At 38.7% G+C, this 27,632-nt stretch overlaps 2 protein-coding genes across 2 annotated transcripts; one reads left to right on the forward strand and one right to left on the reverse strand.

Moving 5' to 3' along the window:
* Positions 1–30: 30 nt before the first annotated feature.
* Positions 31–26,350, forward strand: LOC145460279 (uncharacterized). Its single transcript, XM_081445032.1, has 27 exons — positions 31–168; positions 677–745; positions 3,793–3,858; positions 5,139–5,224; positions 5,475–5,566; positions 6,890–6,989; positions 7,231–7,722; positions 8,230–8,334; positions 8,735–8,791; positions 16,326–16,406; positions 17,157–17,225; positions 17,824–17,874; positions 18,192–18,233; positions 18,766–18,900; positions 19,074–19,137; positions 19,379–19,430; positions 19,883–19,979; positions 20,185–20,265; positions 20,907–20,948; positions 21,547–21,655; positions 22,274–22,315; positions 22,412–22,505; positions 22,869–22,917; positions 23,833–23,930; positions 24,658–24,842; positions 25,641–25,702; positions 26,058–26,350. The coding sequence occupies exons 2-27, from the start codon at positions 727–729 to the stop codon at positions 26,202–26,204; spliced, it is 2,517 nt and encodes an 838-aa protein (XP_081301158.1). The 5' UTR covers positions 31–168; positions 677–726; the 3' UTR covers positions 26,205–26,350.
* On the reverse strand, positions 9,858–11,178 carry LOC145460346 (nicotinamide N-methyltransferase-like). Its single transcript, XM_081445127.1, has one exon. The coding sequence runs from the start codon at positions 10,640–10,642 to the stop codon at positions 9,989–9,991; it is 654 nt and encodes a 217-aa protein (XP_081301253.1). The 5' UTR covers positions 10,643–11,178; the 3' UTR covers positions 9,858–9,988.
* Positions 26,351–27,632: the final 1,282 nt, after the last annotated feature.

Here is a 27,632-nt window from a genome sequence, read left to right on the forward strand (position 1 = left end):
GAGGCGTGGCAACTAAGCAGGAAGAGCATCGAGGCTGTATGGCACGAAGGTAAAAGCTACATGTAAACTTTACTCTTCATTTTAGCTCCGTGCTCTCGCTGTTTGCCGTCTTTTCATGATATCGTTTACAGACGGATAATCACGTCTTACATGCTGCAAATCTGAAAGGTATGTTTTGTCTTTGGCTAGAGAGGCTATTGCATACTGGATGTCACTTAGATGTAGGTTTATTGGATGAGCTCTTGCATTCTGTAGATATTTGGAACGCGTTGGGATTACGGGATGTTTTAATAGTCAAGAGTCGTTTGACCTGACGTCATAAACAATGTCAAATTCAAACTGCTTATTCTTCGAAGGCTTTCTTGTAACGTGCTCTTGATGCGTGCATAACCATCATTTAACAAATTGTAGATCGTCATGATCAAAGTTGATGAGATTTCATGCACGTCTTTTATACGCACACTGCTGTCTCGAACGGGCGTGCTTAAAAAACACGCACACACACAAAAATACACTAATTGCATGCTATATGGTACCCGATCAATCTAATTTATGCATTAGAAGTTCAGGTGTAACGAACGCGAACTGAAGGAGTATTAAACTTAAGCTCAATAAATTATTGTCAACTTGTTTAATACATTTACATAGTGACTCAGACTTGAATGTTCTCCTTTAGAACCTAGTTGCACTGGGATATATTGCAGAGACTGTCCTTAATGTTGAATAATGGATACTGGATATAAAGGTACTAATTACTGCAAACATGAATAAGTGTCTAATGCTAGAGCCCCTTTCAATATTGAACAAGGCATTTGAATTCCCTGACGAATCACTGCAAAAGTGTTCTGTAACAAAAGTGACACAGTGAACTACAGGTAATAAAAACAAGGAACAAATAAAGATGACTAAGAGCCATTTGTGCCATTTAACAATTGGTTTTAAGCATCTATCTATGTTAATCCCACATTGGGGTTTGAAGGGGGCGGGGGCGGGCGGGGGGGGGGGGGGGGGTGACATAATTTACATGTTTATGCTACCAAGTTTATCTCTCAGAGCTTAAGCTTTGGGGAAAGGAAAGTTTTTATTTGTTTTCTTTGCATTTATCTGACACTTCAGACTGCCATCTAATCAGGTATTGTCTATTTTGAGAAAGACCTTTATTAGCTTCAAGAGCACGTTTGATTGTAAAACTTAGTGATATCAAATTCCAATGTAGACTTGCCACAAGTCGACCTCATGAATTTCAGGGTAGAATATGTTAGGCCGCGAAGCAGCCGTTTTAAGTCGTGAATCAGCTGAGCGAGCAACGAAGTCGCGAGAAGTCGACTTGTCTCGCTTGAAGGGTTTTCATTTGCGTTTCATGCCAAAAATGAGGACTGGCGTGACTTGCAACTGGTTTCTGAGTTTACATTTGGATGGAATTGAATGGCGAAAAATATCGGTTCCACTCTGACCAAAACAATCGAACATGTGTGCGTTTCGCCTGCGTCAAAAGAGCAAATTTGTTTACTCTATACTAAAGTGATATACGAACAAAGATTTTTAATGAAAATTGACGATATCGGGTAGCCAAAAAAAGACCAAAGCTTGTTTGAATCTTGAATTGATCGCCGGAAAGGAGATATCCAGTGGCGAAGGTTCACTTTTGACAAACATTTTGTGCCGAAATTGCGCAGACAAAAACGAAACCGTAGTTCGGAAGATTCTTGAAGTAAGAGAAAGCTTCGAATCATTGAGGAAGTCCATTGAAGCCGAGAAAGGCAGAACAACAGTGTGGTGATAGTTGCTGAGAATCGCCTCCAGACTTCCAGTTTAACTTTAAGATCTAAAATGTCCTGTAACTGTTGTTCAGAACAGTCGTCTCCCTGATCTTTCATCAGGGAAATAAGCGGAACCACCACCAATATGATGGAGTTGCTATTTGCATGATCTCCATTCGAACAATCAAACGCATATGGAGCTAGCTCGAAAGTCAAACTTTTCCCAGCTGCGGTTGGTGCAGAAACAAACACATCTCTTCCAGACAGATACATGTATGCTTCCACGGTTTTCTTCTGGTAGTCACGCAATACATGATATCCCGTGGCCTTTGAAGCTTCGTTAATGGCTTTTGCAATCGACCCCATATTGAATTTAACCGCAAGTCACGTTTCGTTGCGCGTAGTTTGACAATTTGGTCCCCAAGGGATATCCAGGGGACCTCTGATTGGTTGAAGTGCAGTGACCCGTTTTTAGGTCGCTAAAATTGGCAGCAATCAAGCAGGAAAAGGCCTTCATCCAGTGGGTACTGAATAGTCCCCCACTGAATAAACAAGACGAAGGACTTTTCAGAAAGTCTAATTCCAAGGTAAAAGTCACATCATTTTTACATTAAATAAAGGTAGCGAGAACCTGCTTTTCCAGTGTACTTTCATCTGTTTTATAGACTGTAGTATTTGGATATTTGTCCCACCTGGTGGGGCTTTTTTGAAACTTTTGATTGATGTTTGTTTTCCCACCCTGTGGAATTTGATCAACGTTTTTAAGAACTTGTCCATGCCCCTTACCTGCATTCCCCCCCACCTACCCCCCTTGGGGATTAACATTGATGCAGTAGATGCAATAAAAGAATTGCTAAAACTCCTTCTGATTTGTTGATTACTACATGTAAGTGATATACATGTAACTGTTGAAACAAGTCATATTTTAACAGTCATCATGTAAAACAAATTGAGGTAATTAAAGCAATCAAATGTGACTTTGGTTATTGCTGAACTGAACACCCCTTTAAATTTAATAATTCTATTGATCAATAGAGTGTTATGGATTAATTAATACTTAAAATTAATTACACGTGCCAATGTTTATGCAGAATCTGAAGAAACAGGATGGAAATTGTGAGAATTAATTAAAGCTTAAGGGCCCATTAACTGATCTTTTTGATCTGTTGCTAATGAAAATTTATTGTCGAATAACGTTATCATTTTTAGTTTGTTCAGAATTATTTCATGTGTTTTAACTTTTTCATGATCAGTAACATCACTGATGACATCATCAGGCCATGCCCGTGGTCATGTGACTAAATCTGAAAAAATGCAAAGGCTCCCAAGCAAATTACTTTATTGGGAGTTTTTCCATTGATTTGATATTCTAACTTTAATCTTTATTATGCTATGCATCGATTTTGTTTCATTTCCAAATGGTCAGATTTTGAGAGAATTTCAAAATATTGAAAAATTCGTAATTTTCTGAAAGTGGAATGATTTTACAAATTTAAAGCAATGAATAGCTATGTTTCCAACGTTGGCTTAAATCAAAACTCGTGGAAAAAAGCTGGATTTAACTAAAACCTGCATTTCCTTTAGCGTTTAAAGAAACTGGAAGTGCCCGTGATATTTATCAGCAGTTACCCTACCAGCGTGTGCATAGTTGCGTACACAGTTCTCACTACCAGCGGCTCGATAAGATCAAACGTAGCACACGAAAGCAACACAAATACAGTTTCTCTGTTTCTTTTGTTCTTGTTTTTCAGTTTTTCACGTGGTTTGTTTTTGCTTGCCCTTTTTTACTTTGCATTTTGTGAAAGGCAAAGAAAAAGCATCTAAAATGTACATGTATATTTCCATGTTGTTGAATTGTTTGAATTTTCCGCGCTCAGGCTGACGCAAGTGAAATTTTACCCTCCTTAGCAAAGCGCGGGCATGCGTAAATCGGTTAATGGGCTCTTAAAAGTCTTTGAACATATACCACAGTTACTTACTTATTTTAAATTCTCATAATATGCATTGTTGTTGTTGTTTTTTTTTATCTTAGATGAAGTTATTCTGAAACTTCAGAGTGAACTAGACAAACTCAAAGAGGTTTATAAATCTTCTGCAGGTATTGCACCTTCTTGTTTTAAATAATTAATAATTTAATAGACAAGGGTCAGGTGGATGGCAGATTCTGTCTTTCTTGATAAACTCAGAGGGTACAAGGTATATTTTTATATATATATACATTGTAACATGCCAGTAAATCTTTTGTTATAAAATGCAACATCATATCACATGGCAATTAAAGATCTTGTTATCAAAAACAGCTGCCGATTCTTTGATTTCTTTGTTTCTCCAAAACGTAAGAAATGACTTTGAAGTAAGAAACATAAACATAACTGTATGAAAATACAACTTCTGATCACATTTGATGTGATCAGAAGTTGTTTTCTTTCTTTTTTTTCAGAAATGATTTTAACTGAAAAAGAAAACAAAGTAAAGAAAACAAACAAACAAACAAACAAACAAAAAAAGAAAGGAAAAACATGCCTGTCAAAATATGGGGGCCAGTTGTAAAAACAATGACAAGTCATACCGAATTGTTCTCAGATAAATTCAGACAAAGTCATGACAGTAATTTTGTGTCCAGGCGATCTATTTAAATCAAAGGACCACCATCAACCACAGTACATTGCGGGCAAGCTCGCCATTGGTAACATTTTCTGTAATACAGAAAATAGTGAATTTTCCGTTGTGTCTCTTTAGCGGACTGCATCTTTGCCATCTTTACCTACAGTGGGTTAAATGTCCTCCTGAAGTTTCTGTAAGATTCGAATACTTGTTTTCCGTGTTTAGTTGGTGTTTTGTTGTCAGTGTTACGAACATGAAACATTCTAAAAGAGGACATCTGCCACGAAAGGAAAGCTGCCATATTGTTTGGTTTACAAAATCAATGTGCTCGTGACAAATCAACATAACATGTGAGGAATTCAATATTAATAACAATAACAGAGGTGTTGCAAAGCACACTCTGGTTGATGGTGGCCCTTTAATGAGAGTACCGGCTGCTCTTGAACTGCAAGTAAAGTAAAGTAAGACCACATCAGGCCAAGTAATTTATAGCACTGAAGCATATCCTTAGGCTTATTTCTGTAGCCTTGATAGGCAAGAAATACTCCTAGTCGCTTCATGCTACAGAAACCTGGATAAGCTCCGGCCTGATGGGGCACTTTGCTCATATGCAGACTTGACCTTTACCATGGCTTGATCCCAGACCACTTGACCCAAAGCTCAATCTGGAGACCAGGATGTTAACCATTATAGAACACCACTCCTCCCATCGAACTGTCAGAATTAATGAAAATTTAATATTGATACCAGTTGATTCACATGTTTGCCATACAGATTCTTACAACTGGGGGAAAAGTGAAAAAGTTTGTCGATGCACTGACCAGGAGTTTGATGATCTTCTGAAGACTCTGTCAGCCAATGTAAGTCACTGACTTGCCATATGACACTCTAATTACTAGTTGCAACTTCATTTCTTTTCTTTCTTTCTTTCTTTCTTTCTTTCTTCCTTTCTTTTTTTTTTTTTGATTTCTGTTGATTGCTCTTTTGACCTTTTTTAGTATCTAGATAGCTCCCTTACTTAGGTCTGGTAGCTCCTAAAGAGTTTGTCTTCTCATTTGTTTGTTTGTTTGTTTGTTTACAGTTTGTTTTTTCTTTTTTGCCATTATATAGGAGTTGGAGGCTGCCACCCTCATTCTTCAAAGGCACTTAGATTTAGAGCAACAAATATCAAAATGTTTAGAAAACTTGAAAGCAGTGCAAAGGTAAGGGCTCAAATATACAGTGTGGATGGATTGTATTTAAATTGAAATTATGTGATTGATTATAGGAGATTTTATCTGTCCCATCGCAACTTGCCAGAAGCCACATGGCAGCGATAAGGTGCTGTTGCTTGGCATTATGAAAATCAGATCTGATCTACACGTGCACAAAATGTAAATTGCAATTGAACCTCCAGTTGTGACCTCCTCTCATAACTGACTAGCCAGACGCTCCTCAGTGACCAGTTTTCCAAAATAATTACCAAAAGTTTGCAAGTCAAATCACTATATTTGGAACCTCTTGTAAGTGACCACCTCTCGTAAGCAACTGCAGCCACTTTTAGAGTTAAGAATTTGACATTTTCTTTTGATTCTAACCTCTTGTAAGCGACCCCTTCACAGATAATAGAGCTGTAATTGGATAATAAGGTGTTGTTACAGTAACATTAATGCATTCCTGGGTAGCACAAGAGACAGAAATTTCTCAATGGGATGTAATGGATTTTTTTTTTTTTCGAAATTTACTTTTCACATGAGTAACACATTTAAAAACATGGTGTAAGTCTCCGCAGTTACCACATGCTTAAATGAGGCAAGATTTTGACCCAATATGATCTAAGCTCTCGCAAGTGACCACCTCCCATTTTGGGTGGTTGCTTACGGGAGGTTCGACTGTAATTACAGTTGAACCTGCATTCAGTTAGCAGATGCCTCCCATAGTACACACCTCCTTTGTGAAGCAGACACATGTAAATGTGTACAAAATTATACATTGTAGTCTTGGTCTCAGTCACATACACTTCAACCTTCTATTTACCCTGAGACACCTACATGTACAGCTTCCAACAGGACACACACTCAAGCCCCAGTTAAGTACAGTGTGTCCATGCATAGGAGGTTCAGCTGTATTTGATTGACTGAGTACAAGTTTATCAAGTAAAGCATACATGTACACATGTGCTGTTCATGTAAAAGAATTGGTCTGATCAGATCCATTTGCATTTAAACTAGATGAGAAATCATGTGCTAGTTCAGGGGTTTTATTAAGGACTGGACACCAGGCAAATTGACCGGCAGTGAGGATGATTTTGCTTGCCTGGTTTGACCATTCAGAAGAAACTTTCTTAACTAGTTCAAGGTAAAAAGTTTTGCCAGCCTGTGAAAAAGAGGTTGCCCTTCTGCTGAGTAAAACAGAAACTCCTTCACTATATTTGTGCATGTATACCTTACAACTTAAAATGGAAATTGATATGATTTTAAGTTACTAGTACTGCTACTTAAAACATATTACCATGCATGTGACCTAAATTGTGACATTTTTGGCAGTGGATGGGATGGCAAAAATGTTGATGTCACTCAAAAAATTATCACAAGTCAAACTAAAGTGGCAAGATTGAGAAGCCGATTCCTTCGCTGCATCACTCAGGTATTAACATGCATGTAAATTTCAAAATTTGTCTTGATGGGTCATGGTGATAATTTAGTTTAATGTGAAAATTTTTATGATGATGATAATGGTGATGATAGTGATGATGATGACAACAACAACAATGACAATGATGATGATCGTTGATGACATCAATGACAATGATGATGACAATGACGGCAACCATGATAACAATGATGATGATGATGATGACGATGAATATTATTTTTGTTTTCATTAGCAACTTCAGAAGAATGGATCTATAGCATCTGAGCTCCCTCCCTGGTCTGCAGGAGACCATAACATCAGTAAAACAATGGAGGAAACTAATAAAGCAGAACCAGAGAAACACGTTCCAGCACTGGTGAACAGTGGAGAGCATTCACAAATGCCTGTCTGTAACAACACAACTGCTGGGATAACAAGAGAGGTGGAAGCATCCCAGGTTATCAATCTAGTGTACTCGAATGTTGAAGATGTTCGAGATCCAGCTACTGCTACCACTCAACAAAATCTTCAAGTACATGCACAGGGTGATCAAACATTTCCCACTGAGCCTGGCATCAATGTTTTGGCTTCGAAGGAAAGTGAACAAAATGAAAATGATTTATATGAAACAATTTTTCCAAGCCAACCTTCACGGCCAGCACCTCCAAAGCCCCCACCATATTCCTCGTCGAAGAAGTTGAGAGACACAGCTGGGGGGAGTGGTAGCGAGAAGGTGTCAGAAAAGGTAAGAGTTTTGCAAATTGCAGCACTACAAATTTATTATTTTTAAGTTCTAATTTAAAAACATTTCTTTGGCTGTTGACTGTGTAAAGATCTGTTCTGAATTATTGCAGTACTTACATCTTAGTAACTACAGTACATGTAAGTTACGGACCAAGTTTTCTCCCCTTTGATTTATGGCCCAAGCGTGAAGCGCAAAGTACAGTGCTAAATGAACAGAAGACATTAAATTGAGAGCTTTAAAATATACCTCCCCTGTGTCTAATGGGTTCGGGAAACAACATTTCTATTTATGTGGAATGGTTTTAAAGGAGTGTTGCTTGTACTGTTACGAACACTCGGTGAAAAAACACAGAACATTTTGGCCGTAATTTTTGAACAGCTTCAAATTTTTATTGGCTGCACTGTAGATTTTGGTCCATGAAATTGATTTATCACAGCATGCACAGTAACTGTGAAATATAAAATGTATGTTGGATGTCATGTACAGTTTTTCAAATCTCTTGTTTAGGGTGAAAAACCTGCAGACAAGCAGTTGTCTACTTATGCTAATCAGGGAAAAGATGAGCCAGATGCTTTGGTTGTAGAACAACAACACTTACAAAACTGGGATCCTGTGAGTATAAAACTTCAATTATAGCTTTCATTTGTTTTAGTATCACTGGTGTTGTAGAAGGACTAACACACTCTACAGTATTTGCTTGGTTAGATCATGCAATTTGCTCAGATATTATTAAAAAAGGGAGTGTGTTGTAAAGATTCATCGCTCTTCTTAACAAATCGTCAATCAAAAATGGCTGCAATGTTTTGATGATATGGCACACTTAGGGAATTCATCACAAGCTTGTCTTTTAAACAGGCTAGAGAATATTTCCTTGCAAGTCAGTGAAGTGAACATAATGTACCTGACTGTACAATCTGCGTCATTTGGCAGCAAGCTAGGTGCAAAATACATGACTGTGTTGTAAAACAAAATGATACATAGTTCTCATTGTCCGTGTTGCTTTGATCCGTAGACGCCAGTCCTCCAGGAGTTGTTTGGCAATGTGCGTCCACTTCCCACCCCTCCACTGGTAAGGCTTGTACATGTAGAGTTCTAAATGAAATGCATTGGATCCCATTGCTTCCTCATACTTACTGTATAAATCAATACCAGAAGACTTTCTATTCATGGTCAGCAGTTTGAAAACAGGCAAACATGGCACGAAATTATATACATTGTACAGTTGAACCTGTTTAAAGGACCCTAGTCGCCCTTCACCATTTTCAATGCCATCAAAATTGCAGGTATTGATATTGCATGACAAAGCGAAACTGTATTACTTTACTGTAAATTACATGTATGTTTCTGACAGTATGTTTTAATTATCTTTAGCATTTTTGCAGTGATTTCCTTTGTTTTGACATGCTCCAAATAAAATACAAAAGCCAAACTCTTGTATGTAAACAAAGATAAAGTAGGGCTCTTTAATACCCTTTGGAGGAGCCTGAGACCAGAGGGGAGAAGGGGAGCAAAGTAGTAGGGGGAGATGGTGGGAACTCCTCAATGAAAAACTTGAATCTAACCCTGAAGTAGACCAATCTGGGCGTGGGCTCAGCTTTATTTGACCCCTAAAATATAGCACTTTCCGGCCCAATACCCCCCCCCCCCTCCCCCCCTTCCCAAGGAGGTTATGGCTGAAAGTGAAGTGAAAAGTTAGTGCAGAAATGACAACATTTTTCTTACTGTTTCTTCTAATACACCGTAGAAGATATTCTGACGGCTAAAGTAGGGATGTTTCGTTCTTGTGAACAGCCAAAAATAATAACAAATAATAATACTAAAAAGAGAAAAAAAAAGAAAAAAATAAGAAAATGAACGAAATATGCAAATTCATTGAAGGATAGTTTCATGGTTCAGTGGAGTTGTAGCATTGTTGTAGCACGAGTTAAGTCGAGTCACGCCAGGTTAGCGTCACGGTAGATTTCATTTTTGTTGTTGTTTGTTCGTTAGCCCGCGTAGTAAGCGTTTCTGTGGGGTTCGGGAGCAAAGAATTACAGCGCGAAAAATTGTTCGTTTGCTTGTTTTTACATATATTATTTGGCTTTCGGTTTCGATTTTAATTGCCGAGTCACAATCATGTACAAGAGGTACAAGAACGCCGATTGCGAGAGTTATTCCAGCATTGTGTCGAACGTAACACTGTGTGGTCATGCACCGTGTAATTGAATTTAGTGCTATTGTCGATAGTTTTAACAACTTTCTATTTCTTCTCAGCAACAATTTCAGTCTATTTATTTTCGAGTTTAGCGCTGACAAAGTACAGTTTTTCACGATCATACAACTCGCTTCTTGGGTCTGCCTGTAATTTCATGTCCACCTCACCAAAGCCCTCTTGGCGTAATATTTCTTGGATTTGATTCTCGCTCACGGAAAAGCAATGGAACTTTTCCTTCCCTACTCTATAGAAATTCTGACCTATGGAGCTGTACATAATCAGATATCCACCCGGTTTCAAGTATTTTTGCAAATTCGCAATTGCGTTCCTAAACTCTGTGTCAGATTTCACTGCTGTTTCGATGCAACAACTAGTTGTCACGACATCGAACGAGCCAAGCTGGGAAGTCCATGTAGCGGGCCATTTCACCGGATCTTCCAAAGCAATATCACAGGGCAAAATATGAGTTATTTTCTTTCTTAGCTCAGCTTCTCGAATCAGCGCTTCTTCGCTTCCCTTGCCTTCAAATCTTTGCACAACGAACCTGAAATATGGCGACCAGTCGTGAGCATCACGTGATCTTTCTCGCCAAGCGGCTACTTCTTTCCGATTCTCTTCGTTGTACTCGGCAAAGATGATCTCTTCGGCATATGGTGCAGCACTTATAAGATCGTAGATGGCAGGTCCCCCACCGAAGTTGAGAACTCTTGCGTTTCGTTTTGCCATTTTCGACCAAAATTCATGAAAGCATCTTAAAGGAAATTCGCTCTATGACTCAAGCTGATCTCCTGTTCTGTTGTAATAGTTAAGGTAAACTTTTGGATCAAACTTGTTGTGGTAGTCTTCACCGAAACGTAATGAATCCATTTAGCAGGTAGACAGTTCCATCTGCTCAGTGAAGGAAGACGAGAGGGAACCGTTTGATTGCCTGTCTATTTCATGTTAGCGTGTCGCGTGTGTCATACTTTAATTATCATGCGAAACGTTTCCTCTTACGGCTTGTCATGCAATCAGAGAGATTGCGATTGCGTGACGAGTCATGTTGGCTTAATTTGATTTGATTCCACCGTTTGTGAAAGAAACCAAAGTTAGCTGATAGCTTTTTCATAAGCTGGAGATTTTCCTCAGAAAATTTGCTTCAATGCCCTTAATACTTTAATACTCCATGCCAGTTTTAACGTTGTGTGGTTGAAGTCTTGGTTGTGTTAGACTGCGAGCAGCCATTCTTTTGCCAGAAAATCCGTGGGCAAGAACCAGGGGCGGGGGAGAACACTCTGCGACGCCTGGCACTTTTTGTGTATCTGAATCATCCAACAAAAAATGACGTCACATCCGGTAAAAAAGAGCGCTGAACGGCAAAATCAAGTTTGAACATGGCATGATCGTTCTCTCAGTAAGTAAAATGGTAATATTTTGCAATCGGCCGGATATTTTTAACGTTTTATTTGGCCACGATAAACAAAATTTTGTCTTCTTCCTCGTCATATCAGTTTGTTTGAAGGACAGGGTAATTATTTATTCAAAAACACGCTGTTTTTAAGGCGTGTTTTTTTACGAAATATCGCCATTTCTTCCTCGCTGAATTCCACAGGAGTCATCGTTTGTGTGGAAATAATGAATTCTAGGTAAGTTGCACTCAATTCAAATATCCTATTCTCTTAGGTAGGCATTACACTAAGAAAAATGCACAATGACAGGTTTCTAGACATGGGGGAACCTTATTAACAGAAGCGCCTTTTTTTAAAATTTACTGTTGCCAAACACTCGACAGTACTTGAGTGCTTTTAATCGTATCACTGCAAGAATAGACCCACACACATAACGCGCTTTGCATAACTTTCTTGCCGATCGACACTAACACAAACTCGTGTGTTTGCTCATGACTCAAACTGATGCCATAAAATAAGTTACGATTGGTTAAGAACCTTAAACAAGATATGTTTTCCCTAAGCAATCCCTTAATTGATAAACGCTTCGTTACAGGCAGGCCGTGAACCCCTTAAAAAAAAGCAAGAGGATTAGTTTAAACGGCGAGTAAGTAATTTGGACATGTCGTGGTTTTTTCTCATTTATAATCAAATTTATTTTTCCGTTTCAACAGTGTTAGACGTCAGCAACACTAAGTTCCAATACCCCCCCCCCCCCCACTGAGGTCAAGCATGCACCTTTAATTTCTTCAAACCCTCTCATTTGCCCTGTTTGCAGACCAAGTTCCTCATCTATTAATCCCTGTCATATTGGCAACCCATTTTGAAAGGTTATTAAAAAATTGTGCATTATATTTCAGTGTGCTTTCTCTTTGTAATCTTACATCAAGATATTTCAATCCCTAAGGAAATGAGAGAACACTAGCAATACTGACAATTTTCAGTAATTCATCACTTTCAATATGCCATCTAAACAAATTGTTCTTAAACAGTAGTGAAATTTCATGCCCCTACACCTAGCCATAAAAGGAAGTCTGAGAACAGGCAATAGCAACAGTGACACTGCCAGGCTGGTGAATTTTACAAGCTAATGAACTCATGTGTAACAATGATGAGTGATGATGAAGCATGGTGCAGTGAAACTGAAGAATCAGACTGTGAGTGACAGTGATAGAGTCAGTGTCGTGAGAGTGATGCTAATGTCTGTGAACTTGGACCAGATCAGCAAAGAAAAGGTTTTGTACTAGAAATTGACGGAGAGCAACAAGTTTGTGCTAAAAAACTGAAGAAGCTGGCTCAGACCAGTCTTAAAGCCAGCATCTACTTACAGTACTTGTCAAGAGTTCCTGACTTGTGTATGTGGGAAGGCTCTCTGTAATGACCTATATGGGGAGGCTCAGCTCACAATGAGTACCTTTTTCAGGCTTCAGGTATAAAATTAATGATAGGGATTTCACAAGTTGAGGTGTATGAAAGGGTAGGAAAATCTGTCATTTAGGGATTCCATTCTTCTGGTTCTAAAATGTTGTTGAAAAGCTCTCATTTACTCTCCTCAGCCAGAATGAAGAGATTCTGTAATATTATTTATTAACTTCTTTCCAAGGGAATAGAGAAGGGATGCAGTATTCTTAAATAGGTTTGTTAAAGGGGTACATTTACCCTTTTGCAATGTAAGGTCGACAAAAGAGGTGCCATTTCTATCAAAATGGTACAAATGTATTCAAAAGGGTAAGGGGTAATGGACCTTGAGATAAGGCCTTTCCGTTTAAAACTTTGTAGAATACACCTGCCGTTTGCTGTCAGAATAAAACATTTGTTCATTTCATTCACAAGATATTTCTCTATCATTAAAGATTGTTTAAACCTACATTTATATATAATGGTGGCGTTTGCAAAGGGAGTAGAAATCGAAAATATTGTGATTTGTTGGCCGCAGCAAACGCTGGAAATACTGAAAACATTCAAGACCGCGCAATATGTTCGGTTCATAGACAATTTTTCCTCGCTTGAGGTCTTTTTGGTTTACATCGATTACATGTTGATAGTACATGGAAATTTTCAAGACCGTTTCCTTGTACATGTATGCACAGGTAACTAAATGTTTTAAAATGCCCAAACACCTGAATTTGTTTACACGAAACCGCTTCCACTTATGGGATGTGGTCAAGTTTCACATCTTTTGATGCTGAAAAGACATTCAACATTCCAGAGAGGCAGTAATCAACTCTTCAATGAAACCCACTAGTTTATTTTGTTTACTCAGTCATTTGAAGCTTTTCAATTTCTATTTCCCTATCTTACATGTGCAGTGTATCAACTGATATAAATAATTGACTGTTGTTGTTTTTCCTTTCATTTAATTTAATTCAGATGAGCTTTGCTCAATTACTACAAAATAATTTTTACATTGTATGTGCTTAATGAATCAGACATGTACATATCACGTGCTTTGAATCAATATGAAATTAATTATGATTCCCTTAGTCATAATATTGTATCATCCTTCTGTAAGATTCTTACTTAACTTGTAACCGCTTTATTACAAGACATTATAGCACCTGATGGCAATAAATTATATAATTATATGTTTTTTTTTTTTTCCTGTGATATTTGGCTAACAAGTGGGTTTGTTTATGCCACTGTGTCTCTGAATTGGCTTACTGTCGTCTACAAACCATTGGTAATATATCTTCGCTACATCCAACTCAGATACTAGACACAAAAGCATGTATTAAAGAACAGATACATTTCTTACAAATTAATATTTATTGCATTTAGTTCATCACTTAAGTTCTACAACATTGCTTTTCTCCAGTGAGAAATTTTGTGCAAAGTCTGAAGTTGTAAGTTGCAAAAAAAAGTTCCGTCAGTAGTTGCAAATCACTTAAAATCAGGCTTTGGTACTGTAAACTGAATGACCTATGATGTAACCACTGTCAAAGGGTTTCATTTTGGGCCTCATTTTGAGCCGAAGGGTGAATTTTTCTTTGCCTGTCGGCCTAGAAGTCTCTAAAGACACTAAATGAAAGTCAAGTAACATTTTCAGTTCTTGTTTTTGAAAGTATTTGAAGCCTTAATGAATGACAAAAATTAGCATTTTGCATTTCTCTCTGGATTCCTGCCCCCTATTCTCCCGGGCTCCTGCCCCCTGCCTCTCCCCACCATCAACAGATGGCTGAATGTTCAGGAGAGGAGTTGCCATATGGAGAGCATTGGTCACTGTTCTCTCAGTTGGTGTTTTTACAGCATTGATGTTGTGGAAATCATCCATGGACAGTATCTAAAAGGATTTTTGCTGAGCCAAAATAGAAAAAAAATGTACAATAGAAGAAGTTTTCTATTGGGAAATCCAGATAATAGTAATATGTAAACAAATATTAATCTTAGAAAGTTATACAGAGTCTCAGGCTCTAATGTAATGTGGTCAGAAATTATCTGGGTGGCCTTACGATCAGAAGATTGCTGTGTGAATACAGGGGGGATAGCCTATTTATAACTAAAAATGAAATTAATTTATTGAGTTTTAATTGGAAGTTGTTGTTACGCAGATTTTATGGTATTTTTATTATCTTGCAATAACATATGCATGTATTTTTAATTACCCTTTTAACAGCTTTGTATTCCATGTCTTCTGCTATCTTAAGATAATCAGATGTCATGTACTTCTTGTGGTTTTTTCTAATAGCTAAATAGCTTTTTTTTCTAAACTCTAATAGCTATGCAACTAGTTTAAAATAATTTTCACACTTTAGAGAAGCTAAAAGCAAAATACAGAACTGCAACAATTCGAAATTATGACAAGAAACAAAGAAACAATAATAAACATGAAAATTTAAAATTTTATTTTCGCCAGCCTCAAGCTTACTGAAGTACAGTATAATTAAAATTGGATAGTTTATGATAAAACATACCTCGGTGAATTCTTCCCCGAGTTGAGGCCTGATTTTGAACCCTTTTAGGGATTCAGTCCTACACTTGTTACACCAACGTGTCCAAGATTTATACGAAGCACTGCTTCGATTTCGGCCAACTTGGTCCATAATTCGGTGATATCGAGTGGAGACAGGATGACCGTGTTTACTTACGCGAGTGCCCCCAATCGAACAAGTGGACGAACACGAGCTTGTCTTCCCGACGAATTTGATCGAAATGCCGTTGACATACCGATTCACACGGTTCAAGCCCATCAATTCAACAAACATGAGAAGTTGATGTCCTCAGAAAACCGCTACAGCAACACAAAAGCTGCTTAGTTTTAGCCTTAGCGCACATCGTAACTTAAATTGCCACTGGCTCGCCGCTTGCGAGCATGAACTTTCACGAAACAACAACAATTTCACACCGTGTACAAGTTCAGTTTGGCTTTGGCACAATATATAATATTAACTGAGAACTATCCAACAAATGAGCGGAGTTTAAAAGCTAAGTTTACAGTGTGCGCTCTAAGTTTTGTATCTTTTTCACTGTCGACAAGACTCGCTGCGATAACAATGTAAAAGCTGCAGGTATTTTGTAGTTTTGTTAAGGTGTACCGCTGACCAGCAAAATACTGTATCGCGCCCCCAAAAACGTATTTCCGCGGTGTCGCGAGTGTGACTGTGAGCGCAGCGACTAGCGGCATGGCATCGCCGCTCGCATGTCACGCTCAAAGTCACGCTCGGACGCTTACTTGTTTTGCGTTCTTCCTCACGGATTTTCGAGCAAAACAGAGACTGCTCGCAGTCTACGGTTGTGTGGAATTAGAGGTCGCAATCTTTCAGAAGGGGACGGGGGGGGGGGGGGGTGCTGAGAAGAAGTACTACATGGCATATGATCATGGCCCGATCGTCACAATTCTCATTGAAACATTGCAAGTTGGATAACGCTTTGTGGACTGAATGGTGGTGTACTGGTGACACAGCCTATTACGAAACAAATATTCTGCGTTGATTTTTTGTGTAAATAATGACCCACTGAAGTTACCTATTTGTGTTTGATTTAAGCGGACCATGGACGCCAGTGTTGATAATATTCGCATGGCGGGATATATGGAGAAACAGCCTGTGAGGGGAAGCATGAAAAGGGTACGGTACTGTAGTGTAGATTAAAGGGGCTCAGCCACGGTGTTTTGTCTTGTTTTGGTCACGTACAAAATCTCCTTTAAATGGAAGGAAACCTGAAAATAATAGTTGACTAAGATAGAAAAACATCAAAGAGATAATAATAAACCATAAAGGAACAAGGATGGTCAAGGATGGCGAAGATTGACACGGCAAACGACTAATTCGAAAAATTGACGCTTAACTTTTCAAAATGTGCAAACCATGACTGAGCTCCTTTAAATTTCAGAAAGTAAATTTGTTGTGTTGATCAGTGAAAGGCACTCAAGTTGTCAGAGAGAGACATGTAAATAACAAGATATGTTTATTTGTGTTTTTCGTAACTGTTTTTGTTTTTGTTTGTTTGTTTTGTCCTGCACGCAGCGAAAAGCAAACCTCTTGTCGTCCGTTGTTTATGTTTTGCTTGTTTTTTTTTTTTTTTTCCTTATCATTTAAGTGGTTTCATGTAGGTAATGACCAAAGTATTAGGTGCTGTTGTGCTTGCACGGGGGAAGTTTTTTTAGTATTAATCTGATAAATTTGTTGAATAATTTGCGGAAACGTCGAGACTGAATTAATCCTAGGCTGTGGTGTTTGTCATTTGCCGTAAAATGCGAGGATTTAACTACCTGTACATACTTTTAATTCGATGCGTGTGTTCAAAAAAGTTGTACGGCGCTCATGTAAATCTGTAGCCCTGTAGTCAACCTGTTGGTATAATGTTGTATTTTATAGACTTCTGTCTTCAAGGCTTGGAAGAAGCGGCATTTTAAAGCTGTGGAAGGCAAACTTTATTACTATGAGGTACCCTGATTTGAATCCATTCATTTGATCCATGACATGCAACTGCGAGACACCTGAAGTGATTTATGCGTGTAATATCTGTAACCCGCAGGGCATGGGGAAAAAAATGAAATCTAGTTGCCTAGTGGGCTAGTAGATTTCGATACGATACGATACGTTAAGTTTATTTATACACAGTATTTCACCAGTCTTTAATCTAGCTAGTACGTATCTTCCTAACTACAATCAAATGATAAAAATCCAGTTTTCAGTTGCCCCCACTACAAAATAACTTTCCCAATAGGCGCACAATGTTCATGCCTTATCAACTACATCATTTACTAGGTACTGTCTATAATCAAGTATGCTTGGTTTAAGTTAATCCATGCTTTCAACTCATTGTTTTGCTCATCTTTTGATTAGAAATCATCACTAACAAGACGACTGACGCTAATTTCACTTTCCCACTGGACCACCAAACTTCCATTTTCACCCCAAGAGCAAAATTTGCTTGCCCCGGCCTATCGGACCTGGGTTTTTTCCAGCCCTGCAATGCAACACATAACTGTTTTATAGGGAAGCAACGTAAGGTTCTAAGTTTATGTTTCATTGTTAACAGGATCATCGGGCCATTGAACCCTTAGGGTTTGTAAACCTGGTCGGTTGTAAAGTAAGTGAAAGTTTATTATCTTTTGCGTAAGTTCTGATAATACGTTCTTCCTCAACCTAGTCAGAAAATGCACAGCATCGTTTCCTTTCAATAAACCGTTAATTCCCCTCCCCTCCCCCTCCAAGCGAATAAGCCCTCTGAAAAAAGCCATGGGATAAATTTAAACCCAAGCGGTTGCATGTTGAAACATCACAATTGTACCGTATTTTTTTCTGATGTATATCCTTGATCAATCGGACACAGTTCTACAGCTACATTGTGGTTTAATGGACAGTTTAATGATGATAACGTTAAGAATTTGTCTTTCATTGTTTTAGGTGAAAAAGGTTGAAGATAAAATGCTGGAAGTAGTTGAACAGGTCAGTGCAATGTCCCTTAGAGAACGCACATGTGCAAGTTTTCATTCTTGTTATTGAGGATTCTTTCTGGTCCCAAGCGTTAGTGTGTTCCTTTGCGAGAGGCTAGACTAAACATTAAATTTTTTCGTATTTCTATCGAGTTTTTAGTAGAAATGCTGCAACCTGATTGACTGAGTGATCGTACACTATCAGCCATTACGGTTCACCACTAAATTTTCTCGGATTCTTATTGGTTTAAATTGATCTCGTGACGCGATAGTGTTCATCCGCGGAGAGACACTATCAGCCCATAGTGCACATCTGAGGAAAATACCCGGATGGATAGTACTCGTCCGTGGAACTTTTTCTGTAAACAAGCTGGCTTGTAGAAAATAAACAATTGGAATTGCAATAAGTGGGTTTTTGTTCAAAGTTCGCGCGCGGAAGAAAATTTAGACACTGTCTCGGAACTATCGGTCTGATAGTTGCCCCGCGGAAGATTTCAGCTACACTGTCATCTGTCGCTGCATTTTTTTTTTTTTTTTATCGTCAGAATGAAGGCGGCCGCTCAGTGAAGCTGAAGTGTTTCTCTGTCAAAGAAGCGGAGGACTGGCGAGAGGCACTAGAGGCTGAGTCTGCAGTACCAGTGGACAGCAGTCCTGTACCAGGAGAGTCTCCAGTCACTGAGGTACTTGTTCATCTTCTTTCTTTAACGCCTAGAGTGCCAAGCTCGTTCACTGATTGCAGTATACTTTCATTTCGTTTGTCGTTAGTTTGTTAAGTTTTCCCCAATAGTATGGTAATCTCCTTTATGCTTGTCTTTTCAGCAGATTCTAACCAAGCCTCTTTTGTTGTTTTCAGGGCATGACTATCATAATCGACTTAGGATCAAGTGCAGTCAAAGCTGGCTTTGCCCTGGAAGATGGTACATATGGCGATTTGTAATGTATTTATTTTACATTCGTTCGGCCATTCGGTTCGGTCGCTCGGTAGTTCGGTCGTTTGGTTGTTCGAATCATTCGGTCGTCCGGTCGTCCGGTCGCCCGGTCGTTCGGTCGTTCGTTCGTTCGTTCGGTCGGTTGTTCGTTTGTTTCTTTGTTTCTTTGTTTGTCTGCCTATTACTGCTGCTTGTCACTTATCCTTATTGCATTTCTCAATATTCTTAGCGTGGCCTCAAGTTATATTCCCATGCGTTATTGCTGTGGATAAAGAAAATGAGTAAGTACTAAGATGTTGCCTCGTAAATGTTCCAGTTGATTACCATACACATGCTAGTTTGATGCGCAGTTCTTTCTGACCGAGCGTGAAGGGACTTACTGAAGAAGTCTGGCCGGACGTCACGATGTACACGTACATTATTTTTGAAAACCTTGAAGGGCCAGTCTCCCGCAGTGCGATCCCTGGTAAACCACGAAGGGTTACCAGTTATCTGTAATTTTAAATTTTACCGATCAGCACCAATCAGATATTTGCGACTGCTCATAGAAAAAAGATCGCAAAACATCTTCCGTCCGTTGATCCTCTGTGCGGAGTCCATCGAAACAACGTTGTAGTTTGAGATATGCAAACCGTATGCATGAAATCATGTTTATGCAAACCACGAGGTTTTTTTTTTTTTTTTTTTTTTTTTTCAGCAGTTTGTCATCGTTATCTTTTTCGTCTATTTATAGGGAAAATTGCAAATATGGACACGCTGCTCTTCTTCCAGAAACAAGAAAGATGTCGAGATTGTGCTTCCCGTTAAGAAAATCACTCAAAATCGACAAGGTAACTCTCGAATTCTCTTGGAATTCTTGAAATTTTTGAAACCCTCGAGTGCGTCTCGGATTTGCATAACTGTCGCGATTTTTCCCAACCCCTCACGTGTTTAGATGAAGCTATGTAAACACGGAAAAAGTCCTCTTTTACTTAAGTAATGTAGATTTATCTTTCCGCTTTATATTCTAACGTTCCTTTGATTATGTTGTTGCAGCTCAAGTTCGAGATTCTTGATTTAATTGGAATCTTTGAGCATGTTTTTGACAAGCTCAAAGTTAATCCATCAAAGCACAAGGTAGGAATCTGGCATTTTGTGACTTTTTTTTTCCAAAATTATTGACCAGACGTTCAGTTCGTCGTTTAGTTTGCCCGTTTAGGTAGTATTTTTTTGGTATATTTCTACAGTTATGATAGTTATCGGTCTATTAATGTTGTCGTTTGTTACAGTCAGTACCAAATCTATTTTTTATTTATTTATTTATTTATTTATTTATTTATTTATTTATTTATTTATTTATTTATTTATTTATTAATGCAGTAAGAACATAATTTTGCTCTTGAAGCAATCGGTCTACGAGTCAGGAAGTCAGTTAGTCACTGTTTAAATTCTCAGTCCGTTTGTTAGTTACTCAGACAGTCAATGCTATTCATTAAGTTAAGTCTCCGTCCGTCAGTCCATCAGTCCGACATTCCGACAGTCCGTCCGTCCGTCCGTCAATCCGTCCGTCCGTCCGTCAGTCCGTCCGTCAGTCAGTCAGTCAGTCAGTCAGTCAGTCAGTCATTCCGTTCGTCCGTCTGTCCGTCCTTCAGTCAGTCAGTCAGTAAGTCAGGCAGTTTATGCTGTTTCCAGAAGTATTTCAAAAGTAAGCGAGGGTATCAGCGTGTCACCTAATTCAGCCAAGTGATCAGTGAAAAAAAAAGGTTAATTATCTGCAGGTGATTATGACATTGCCGCACGCTTCTGGACCACAAGAAAAGGTACGTTATTGACTCTTTTGTATCCTGTCTCGTAAAAAAAAGAGATTAAAAACTACAAACTAATTTCAGGTATCGAACCCTGTTAATGAAGCGGCCACCTTTGGGGAAATGACAGGTGGCTGTTTAACAGGATTTCTTCAGGAATTTAGTAGCATGAGTTTTAGTAGAAACGTCGATTTATTTAAATACAAACATGCTTTAATGAAGGCATCATGGAATCGCGTAAAGGCAATAATAAACGTTTGTTTGAACGTTTTTATCAGTGGTCACTTTCTATTTCGGAGTCTGACCTGTCATCGCCTTTTCCAAACAAAGCCAAACTACGTTTATTAAATTTTGGGTGGCTGCTTAATAGGGATAAAGACAATAAAAAACCCTCGTTGGGACGACCAAAAGTTGCCACGGCTGCTTAATAGAGGAGACCGGTTAAAACATACAGTTAATAGAAGATTGCACTGACAACAAGTTCGGGACTTTTATACCTCGCCGCCTAACAGGGTGTGGCCGCCTAACAGGGTGTGGCAGCTTAACAGGGTGTGGCAGCTTAACGGTTAATAGAGGTTCACTTTATTTTATTTCGTTGGATCTTTATTAACAGGAGGAGCTTGTAGAGCTGTTGTTGGATCACTTCCAAGTCGAGGCCTGTTATCTTCAGGAGCAAGCTATTCTAGCCATGTACTCCTACAGCGCTATTTCAGGGATTGTTGGTGAGTCGAGCTAAAAATTGTCATTGTCCGGTCTTTAAGTTTGTGAGGGCATTTCGTGACAAAGTCACGTAGTAAGGGCATTCCGTGGCAAAGTCACTTAGTTTGGTAAGTCGCGTTCCACGAAATGAATCTTGATAGAGAACCTTTTTTTGAGAAGAGGCTACCTCATGCCTTATAACGCCGTGATTGACAAAGATAGCAAGCTAAATAACGATAGAGTACTTATATCTTGTACTTGAGCGTATAAAGTACATGTAAGGTAGATAAAGTCTGCATACGATCCAAAGGGCCCATCAGGCCGGTGCTTATCCCGGGTTCTGCAGCATGAAGCGACTAGGAGTATTTCTACTGCTCCCTGGATGGAATGCTAGACCATCGCAGGGTTACCCCCAGCATCAAATTCACCGGTACCCATTTATACATCTGGGTGGAGAGAGGCACTCTGAGAGTAAAATATCTTGTCCAAGGACACATCGCAATGTCCTTAGCCAGAGCTCGAACCCGGACCGCTCGTTTCGGAGACGAGCGCACTAACGATGAGGCCACGGCGCCTCCTTATAAAATACATGTAGACTGTTGCATTTGTTTTTGAAAACACATTTACTCTTTTGTTTGCAGTGGATATTGGCAATCATATCGATATCTTTCCAGTTGTGGAAGGTAGGAGTTCTCGGTTTTGTTTCATTGATGTTTCTCTACGTTCTCGATTCAACTTTCTTAACATTTACTTACACGTACCATTTCCCGTGAACATAGGATGTATGATCGAGGCAGGAACCACAAGACTGCCTTATGGTGGAAGACAAATCACAGACAGTTTTACAAGAATGTTGACAGAAAAGGGCGTACGGTAAGACAGGAGTGGCAGATCCAGGGGGGGGGGGGGGGTAGAAGTACTCGGGGAAGGAGGAATCAAGGAAGCCACGACCTACCGAAAATATTCAAATCACCACTTTACTGTTTTGTTTCTGGTTGAATTCACAACGCCCCCCCCCCCTCCCCCCTCCTTCTTTCACCCCCTAAGGGGTTCTAACGCAGATTTGCTCTAAACTTAAGACTGCAACTACACACTCCTTACCAGAACATTTCAAAGATAAATTTTTTCGGCTATCAGTTAGGTACACATGGTTTTTATACAAATCCACTGCTACTGTAAATAGCTTCTTGTTCCTGATGTTGTTTCGAATGATTTTCCTTTTTCTTCCAACGCAAGGTTTTTCTCGGAAGTGGAATCTTACATCTCACAGGCCATCAAAGAAAAGGTACGATAACCACAGGCGACCTAAGGTCAATACGTGACTGTTGCGACTAATGTTATGCAATTATACGCTTTAGAGACTTTGTATGGGAAATTCACTTTAGGCCCAAATATACTGAAATAAAGCTATTTAAAACGCTACGATAACCACGAGCAACCCAAGGTCAATATCTACGTGACTGTTGTGACTAATGTTATGCAACTAACGCTTTAGAGACTTCGAATGGGAAATTCACTTCAGGCTTAAATATGCTAAAATAAAGCTATTAAAACGGTACGATAACCACATAGACTTGGTTTTGGTGTCTTTGACGCAACTGGGCGCAAATTGTGTGAACCTCAAATACATGGAGACAACACTATGTTGAGGTGGATAAATTAGCCTATTCCCCATATTAAGTCTCTAAAGCGTTCGTTGGGTAACATTAGTCACAGCAGTCACATATTGAGCTTTGGAAGCCTTTGTGATAACCAAGGTTTATTGAGAGAATAATGATTTTTAAGCACCCGTCTGCTGATACTCAATCGGATTCTGAAAATTGTGAGGTAGTTGTTATAGCTCAAGCGACACCAGCAGCAAACTGTTGTTATCGTTGTTCAAGATAAAATATTAAGATAAGATCCAGAAGTCAAAGTATTTATCCCTAGCGGACTAATTGGAAACACTAAACAACAATGGACCTACAGTAATGGGCTCCAGACAGTACTAAAATACTAAAGATGAATATTTACAATATTAAAATAGTGAAAACTACAATACTAAAATATTAAGAATTATTTATAACGCAATCTATTCACAAGAGCGATAGTTAGTAGCGTAGCCAATCAGAGAGCGGCATACGTGATAGAAGCAAGAACACTAGTAGATTTATACTAACGTAGTTAGAGTAGGAGCATTTCCTATATTTTTACTTGACAGGTATCTTTTGTGGCAAGGCGAGGTTCTCAAGAAGATGATGAACCAGACGGTACATTAGTCGTGGATTTAGAAAAGTACTCCATTCCAGATGGAACCAGGTGTGTTTCAGACGTTATCCGTGTTTGTGAGAGATATTATTTTGTCATTTCCCAGCGTTTTGTGTCTTTATCGCCACTTTGCTAATAGGAATGGATTATGCTCGAAACGTCCAACTGTCTCACAAGTCATCTTTGCGTTCAATAACGTATCTCTTTTGAACTTTTTTAACTTTTTCGTGTACTTTGTCAACAATGGCTAAATAGTCTTGTATCCCAGTTTGTATTTGTCTGTTTCTAAGGGGAGAAAAGCCAGCAATAAAAACAAATTAAACAAAAAGGCAAACAACAACAACACTGTATGAAAGTGCCCTCTGAAAGTGAGGAAAACCATGAGCTAGCGTAGCCTGCGAACGCAGACGGTTTTCCGGCTGTCTGTGTGACGGTCGGAAATACGTCGGAAATACGTCGACGGTTTTTTGTTTGTTTGTTTGTTTGTTTGTTGTTGTTGTTGTTGTTGTTGTTTTTGTTGTTGTTGTTGTTTTTGTTAATGGAAAGCCACTTTCTCAGTGTTTCTATCGAGCTACAGAAACATTTCTCAAAGTCTAAGATAACTGAGAGATATGGAAAAAAAATACTCGCCTGCCTTGCGGCCCGTGTTTTCTCAGCGTTTCTCGTTCCCCCAAAGTTCTTCGCCTGTTCCTATAACTTTAATGCAAGACTTGAGATGTTCCTCCTGTTTAAGTAAACATATTTTTGTTACATTTGGATATTTTGTTTCTTTCCCTAGAAGCGTTACTGTGGATACAGCGAGACACCGCTGTACTGAAGGACTGTTTAAACCGTCCGTCTGGGGCAAGGACAATCCGGGCATTCACGAACTGACTGTCAAAGCCATCATGGCTTGCAGTATAGACAGACGCAAACAAATGTGTCGAAATATCTACCTGAGTGGGGGAGGGTCCATGTCGAAAGGTTAGTTCAGCAGATTTGAGTCGTAAAGAACCACCCCCCTCCCCCCTCCTCCCCCCCCCCCCCCCCCGCCGCCGAAAAAAAAAAAAAACACATTATACTCAGGTTTGCCACAGGTCAGGAAATGGTCAGGGAAAAAAAAACATTCTTCGAGGTCAGGTAAAAGTCAGGGAATTTTATTTTGAGTCAAGGAAAATTAATCTTTCGAATAAAGGTCGGGGAATGTTAAAATAATTTAATGACTTATGTGGGGTTACAGTAATCTCAACGATATTTTCCTTAATGGCGAAGGAAAAATTGTTGAAAATTATTACACGTAATTAACGAGTGGAAGAAGAAGCCGCTACTAGAGTTGACATTTTGTATTTCTATGGTCAGGGAAATTTTATTTTTATTGAGGAAAAGTCAAGGAATTTTGTAAAGGGATATCTGTGGCAACCATGATACTAGTCTAGCTTTGCTGAAGAGTAATGTATAACTACCGTGAAGCTGTAAAAGAGTTACGTAATGGGTTAGACATGCAATAAGTTGTAAAGTCAAATTTTGAAAAAAATGTCCCTCAGACGTTTTCAAATGTTGTAGTATCTTTGAAAAATCGCTTAAAATGAATTCCAATTTAATCTCTCTTCCTCACTTCGTGTAATATTTTCATCCTCTTGTTCTGGGAACATTTGATGCTCGAACGAATGTACTCAGTCATTTTAGCACCAAAAAATGTAGCAAAATAACCAGAAATATTACCTCAATATTTAGAATTTTTGGCCTATATACCTCATGAACAAGACGTGTTTTCTTTCCCAGGCCTTGCTGAACGACTTCAAGAAGAAGTGAGTGAATTAATGCCCATGACTTCTCATGTGCAGGTAGGCACGTCACTTCCGGTTTAACGATTCCATTGACAATTGCTTTTACCCGTTAGGTGGAAGTCCGAGACGTTTTTGTGAACCTTTGGGCATTATTTCTACGGTGAAAGGCTGACAAATTAGTAACTTCCTATTTTCAGTCCCCGAAACTATTAGTTTAAAATTACATTTGAGTACGCACGAGGGTTTCCAAAACAGACAGGTTTTGCCTCTTGTCTGCAGAAATATAAATTTGTATCTTTCTCAGAATTTAAGTGCTATTTTGAATCGACAATTTGTTTGAAAGAGAATACAGATGATCCCAATGTTTCTAATTTCTGTCTTTTGTTTTCTTTTCCGTTAAAATGGACACCAGGTTCACGCAGGACTTGAGCGCCATCACGCCGCCTACATCGGAGCCTCAGTAGTAGCCAGGCTTCCTCTGTTTGAAGAGCTATGCGTCTTTAAAGAGGACTGGGACGAGGCTGGGCCGGACGCTTTATTGAAGTGGTTGACACTGTAGCAGAATAAACGTGATCTAGTAATTTTAGTTACAATTAAAAAAAAAAAAAATCAAAACATGACTAGCAGACGAAAGATATCATTCAAATAAACAGACAAACGACGAACGAAAGATAACTTTTCGCGCTTAAGCACACTTGACAAGATTGTCGGTCAATGTTCTTTACGATTATATGTTAATATATAGATTTAGGCCAGCCTAAAAGCGGAGCTCCTCAGTTATTTTTCGGAATGTTGTTTCTAATGAAAATAATCCAACATGTATGAGGTAAATTGCGAATGATTTAATAGTTTCAGCCGGAACTAGTATTACATCAGCAGATCGAGGTGTAAGATGGTGTGATTATGAAATATAGAGCCACGATTTCAAGGATTTCTGGGAAGTTACCAAAAATCTTGATCACATAACAGAACTGTCTTCTGTGCTTTTTGGTGGCATTTCTTGTTCTTTCCTACCTTATTCAGAAAGACAAGGCATTGTCATTAATCATTATATTCTTCCCTAGTTAACATGGGGACTCCCACACAAAAGAAGTTTACATATTTTTTTGTTGTGGGGACTGATTGAAATGCAGTGGTTACAATATACTCAGTCCCTGAGTCTCTACCAAATGAAATCTCACAAAAATACCAAAACAGTATACATATGTGAAAAGCTGGAAAGTTTTGTTTTCTAACTTGTCCCCAAAGATACATTTAGCCATCTTCACTATTGTATGGAGTCTCCTCCTGCTGGAAGGGTTTGCAATAAGCAAAATCACCCTCGCATGAATGGTAATTACGATATTTTTTTTTTGCTGATCATGAATACTTGCATAGGCTTCTAATAATAATTTTATTATTCAATTTCAATGTGATTTGTTCTTTTTCTCGACTGGCATTGTGGACTACGAGAGCTGCGATTGGGTTCCATTGGTTAATTTTGCTATGATTAAATTATACCAAGAATTATCAGTGAGCTAAGAGGAAGTTATATTATGTACATGTATTTTGTCTGCACTACACAACCAAATGCACTCAAAGGTTATGAGGCATAGGTACATTTGTCAGAAGAGCCCAGCATATCCAAGATATGCTTTGATTGACACATCAATTAAGATAATTTACAGCAAAATGGATAAAAAATACATCAATATCCTACATGCACCAAAGCCAGACATGGGGTTATAAGGCAATCATTTAAACAACAGATTGAAATAATTTATAAATGAGAGAACACTATTTCTACAACAGAATGGAACAAATTAACCTTATCGGACATTGCGAATGGCAAGACTGTCTGTAGAATGTCACAAATTTCTCAACCCTTTCTTTCTACAAAAATGCTAATCCTGCAACTTTGCTTAAGACCCAGTTCTCCATTTCGTGTTGGCAAAATATCAATTTATACCATGTCCAATGCAGATTATCACAAAATTGATTTAAAAGC

The sequence above is a fragment of the Orbicella franksi genome, chromosome 11, assembly GCF_964199315.1.
Source record: "Orbicella franksi chromosome 11, jaOrbFran1.1, whole genome shotgun sequence".
NCBI lineage: Eukaryota > Metazoa > Cnidaria > Anthozoa > Scleractinia > Merulinidae > Orbicella > Orbicella franksi.

Excerpts from the sequence above, each read along its gene's own strand:
- LOC145460279 (XM_081445032.1), top strand. Across the intron at positions 5,567-6,889 it reads AACTTGAAAGCAGTGCAAAG|TGGATGGGATGGCAAAAATG; the intron begins GTAAGGGCTCAA and ends CATTTTTGGCAG. Across the intron at positions 22,506-22,868 it reads TTGACAGAAAAGGGCGTACG|GTTTTTCTCGGAAGTGGAAT; the intron begins GTAAGACAGGAG and ends TTCCAACGCAAG.
- LOC145460346 (XM_081445127.1), bottom strand. The coding sequence starts at position 10,642 with ATGGCAAAACGAAACGCAAGAGTTCTCAACTTCGGTGGGGGACCTGCC.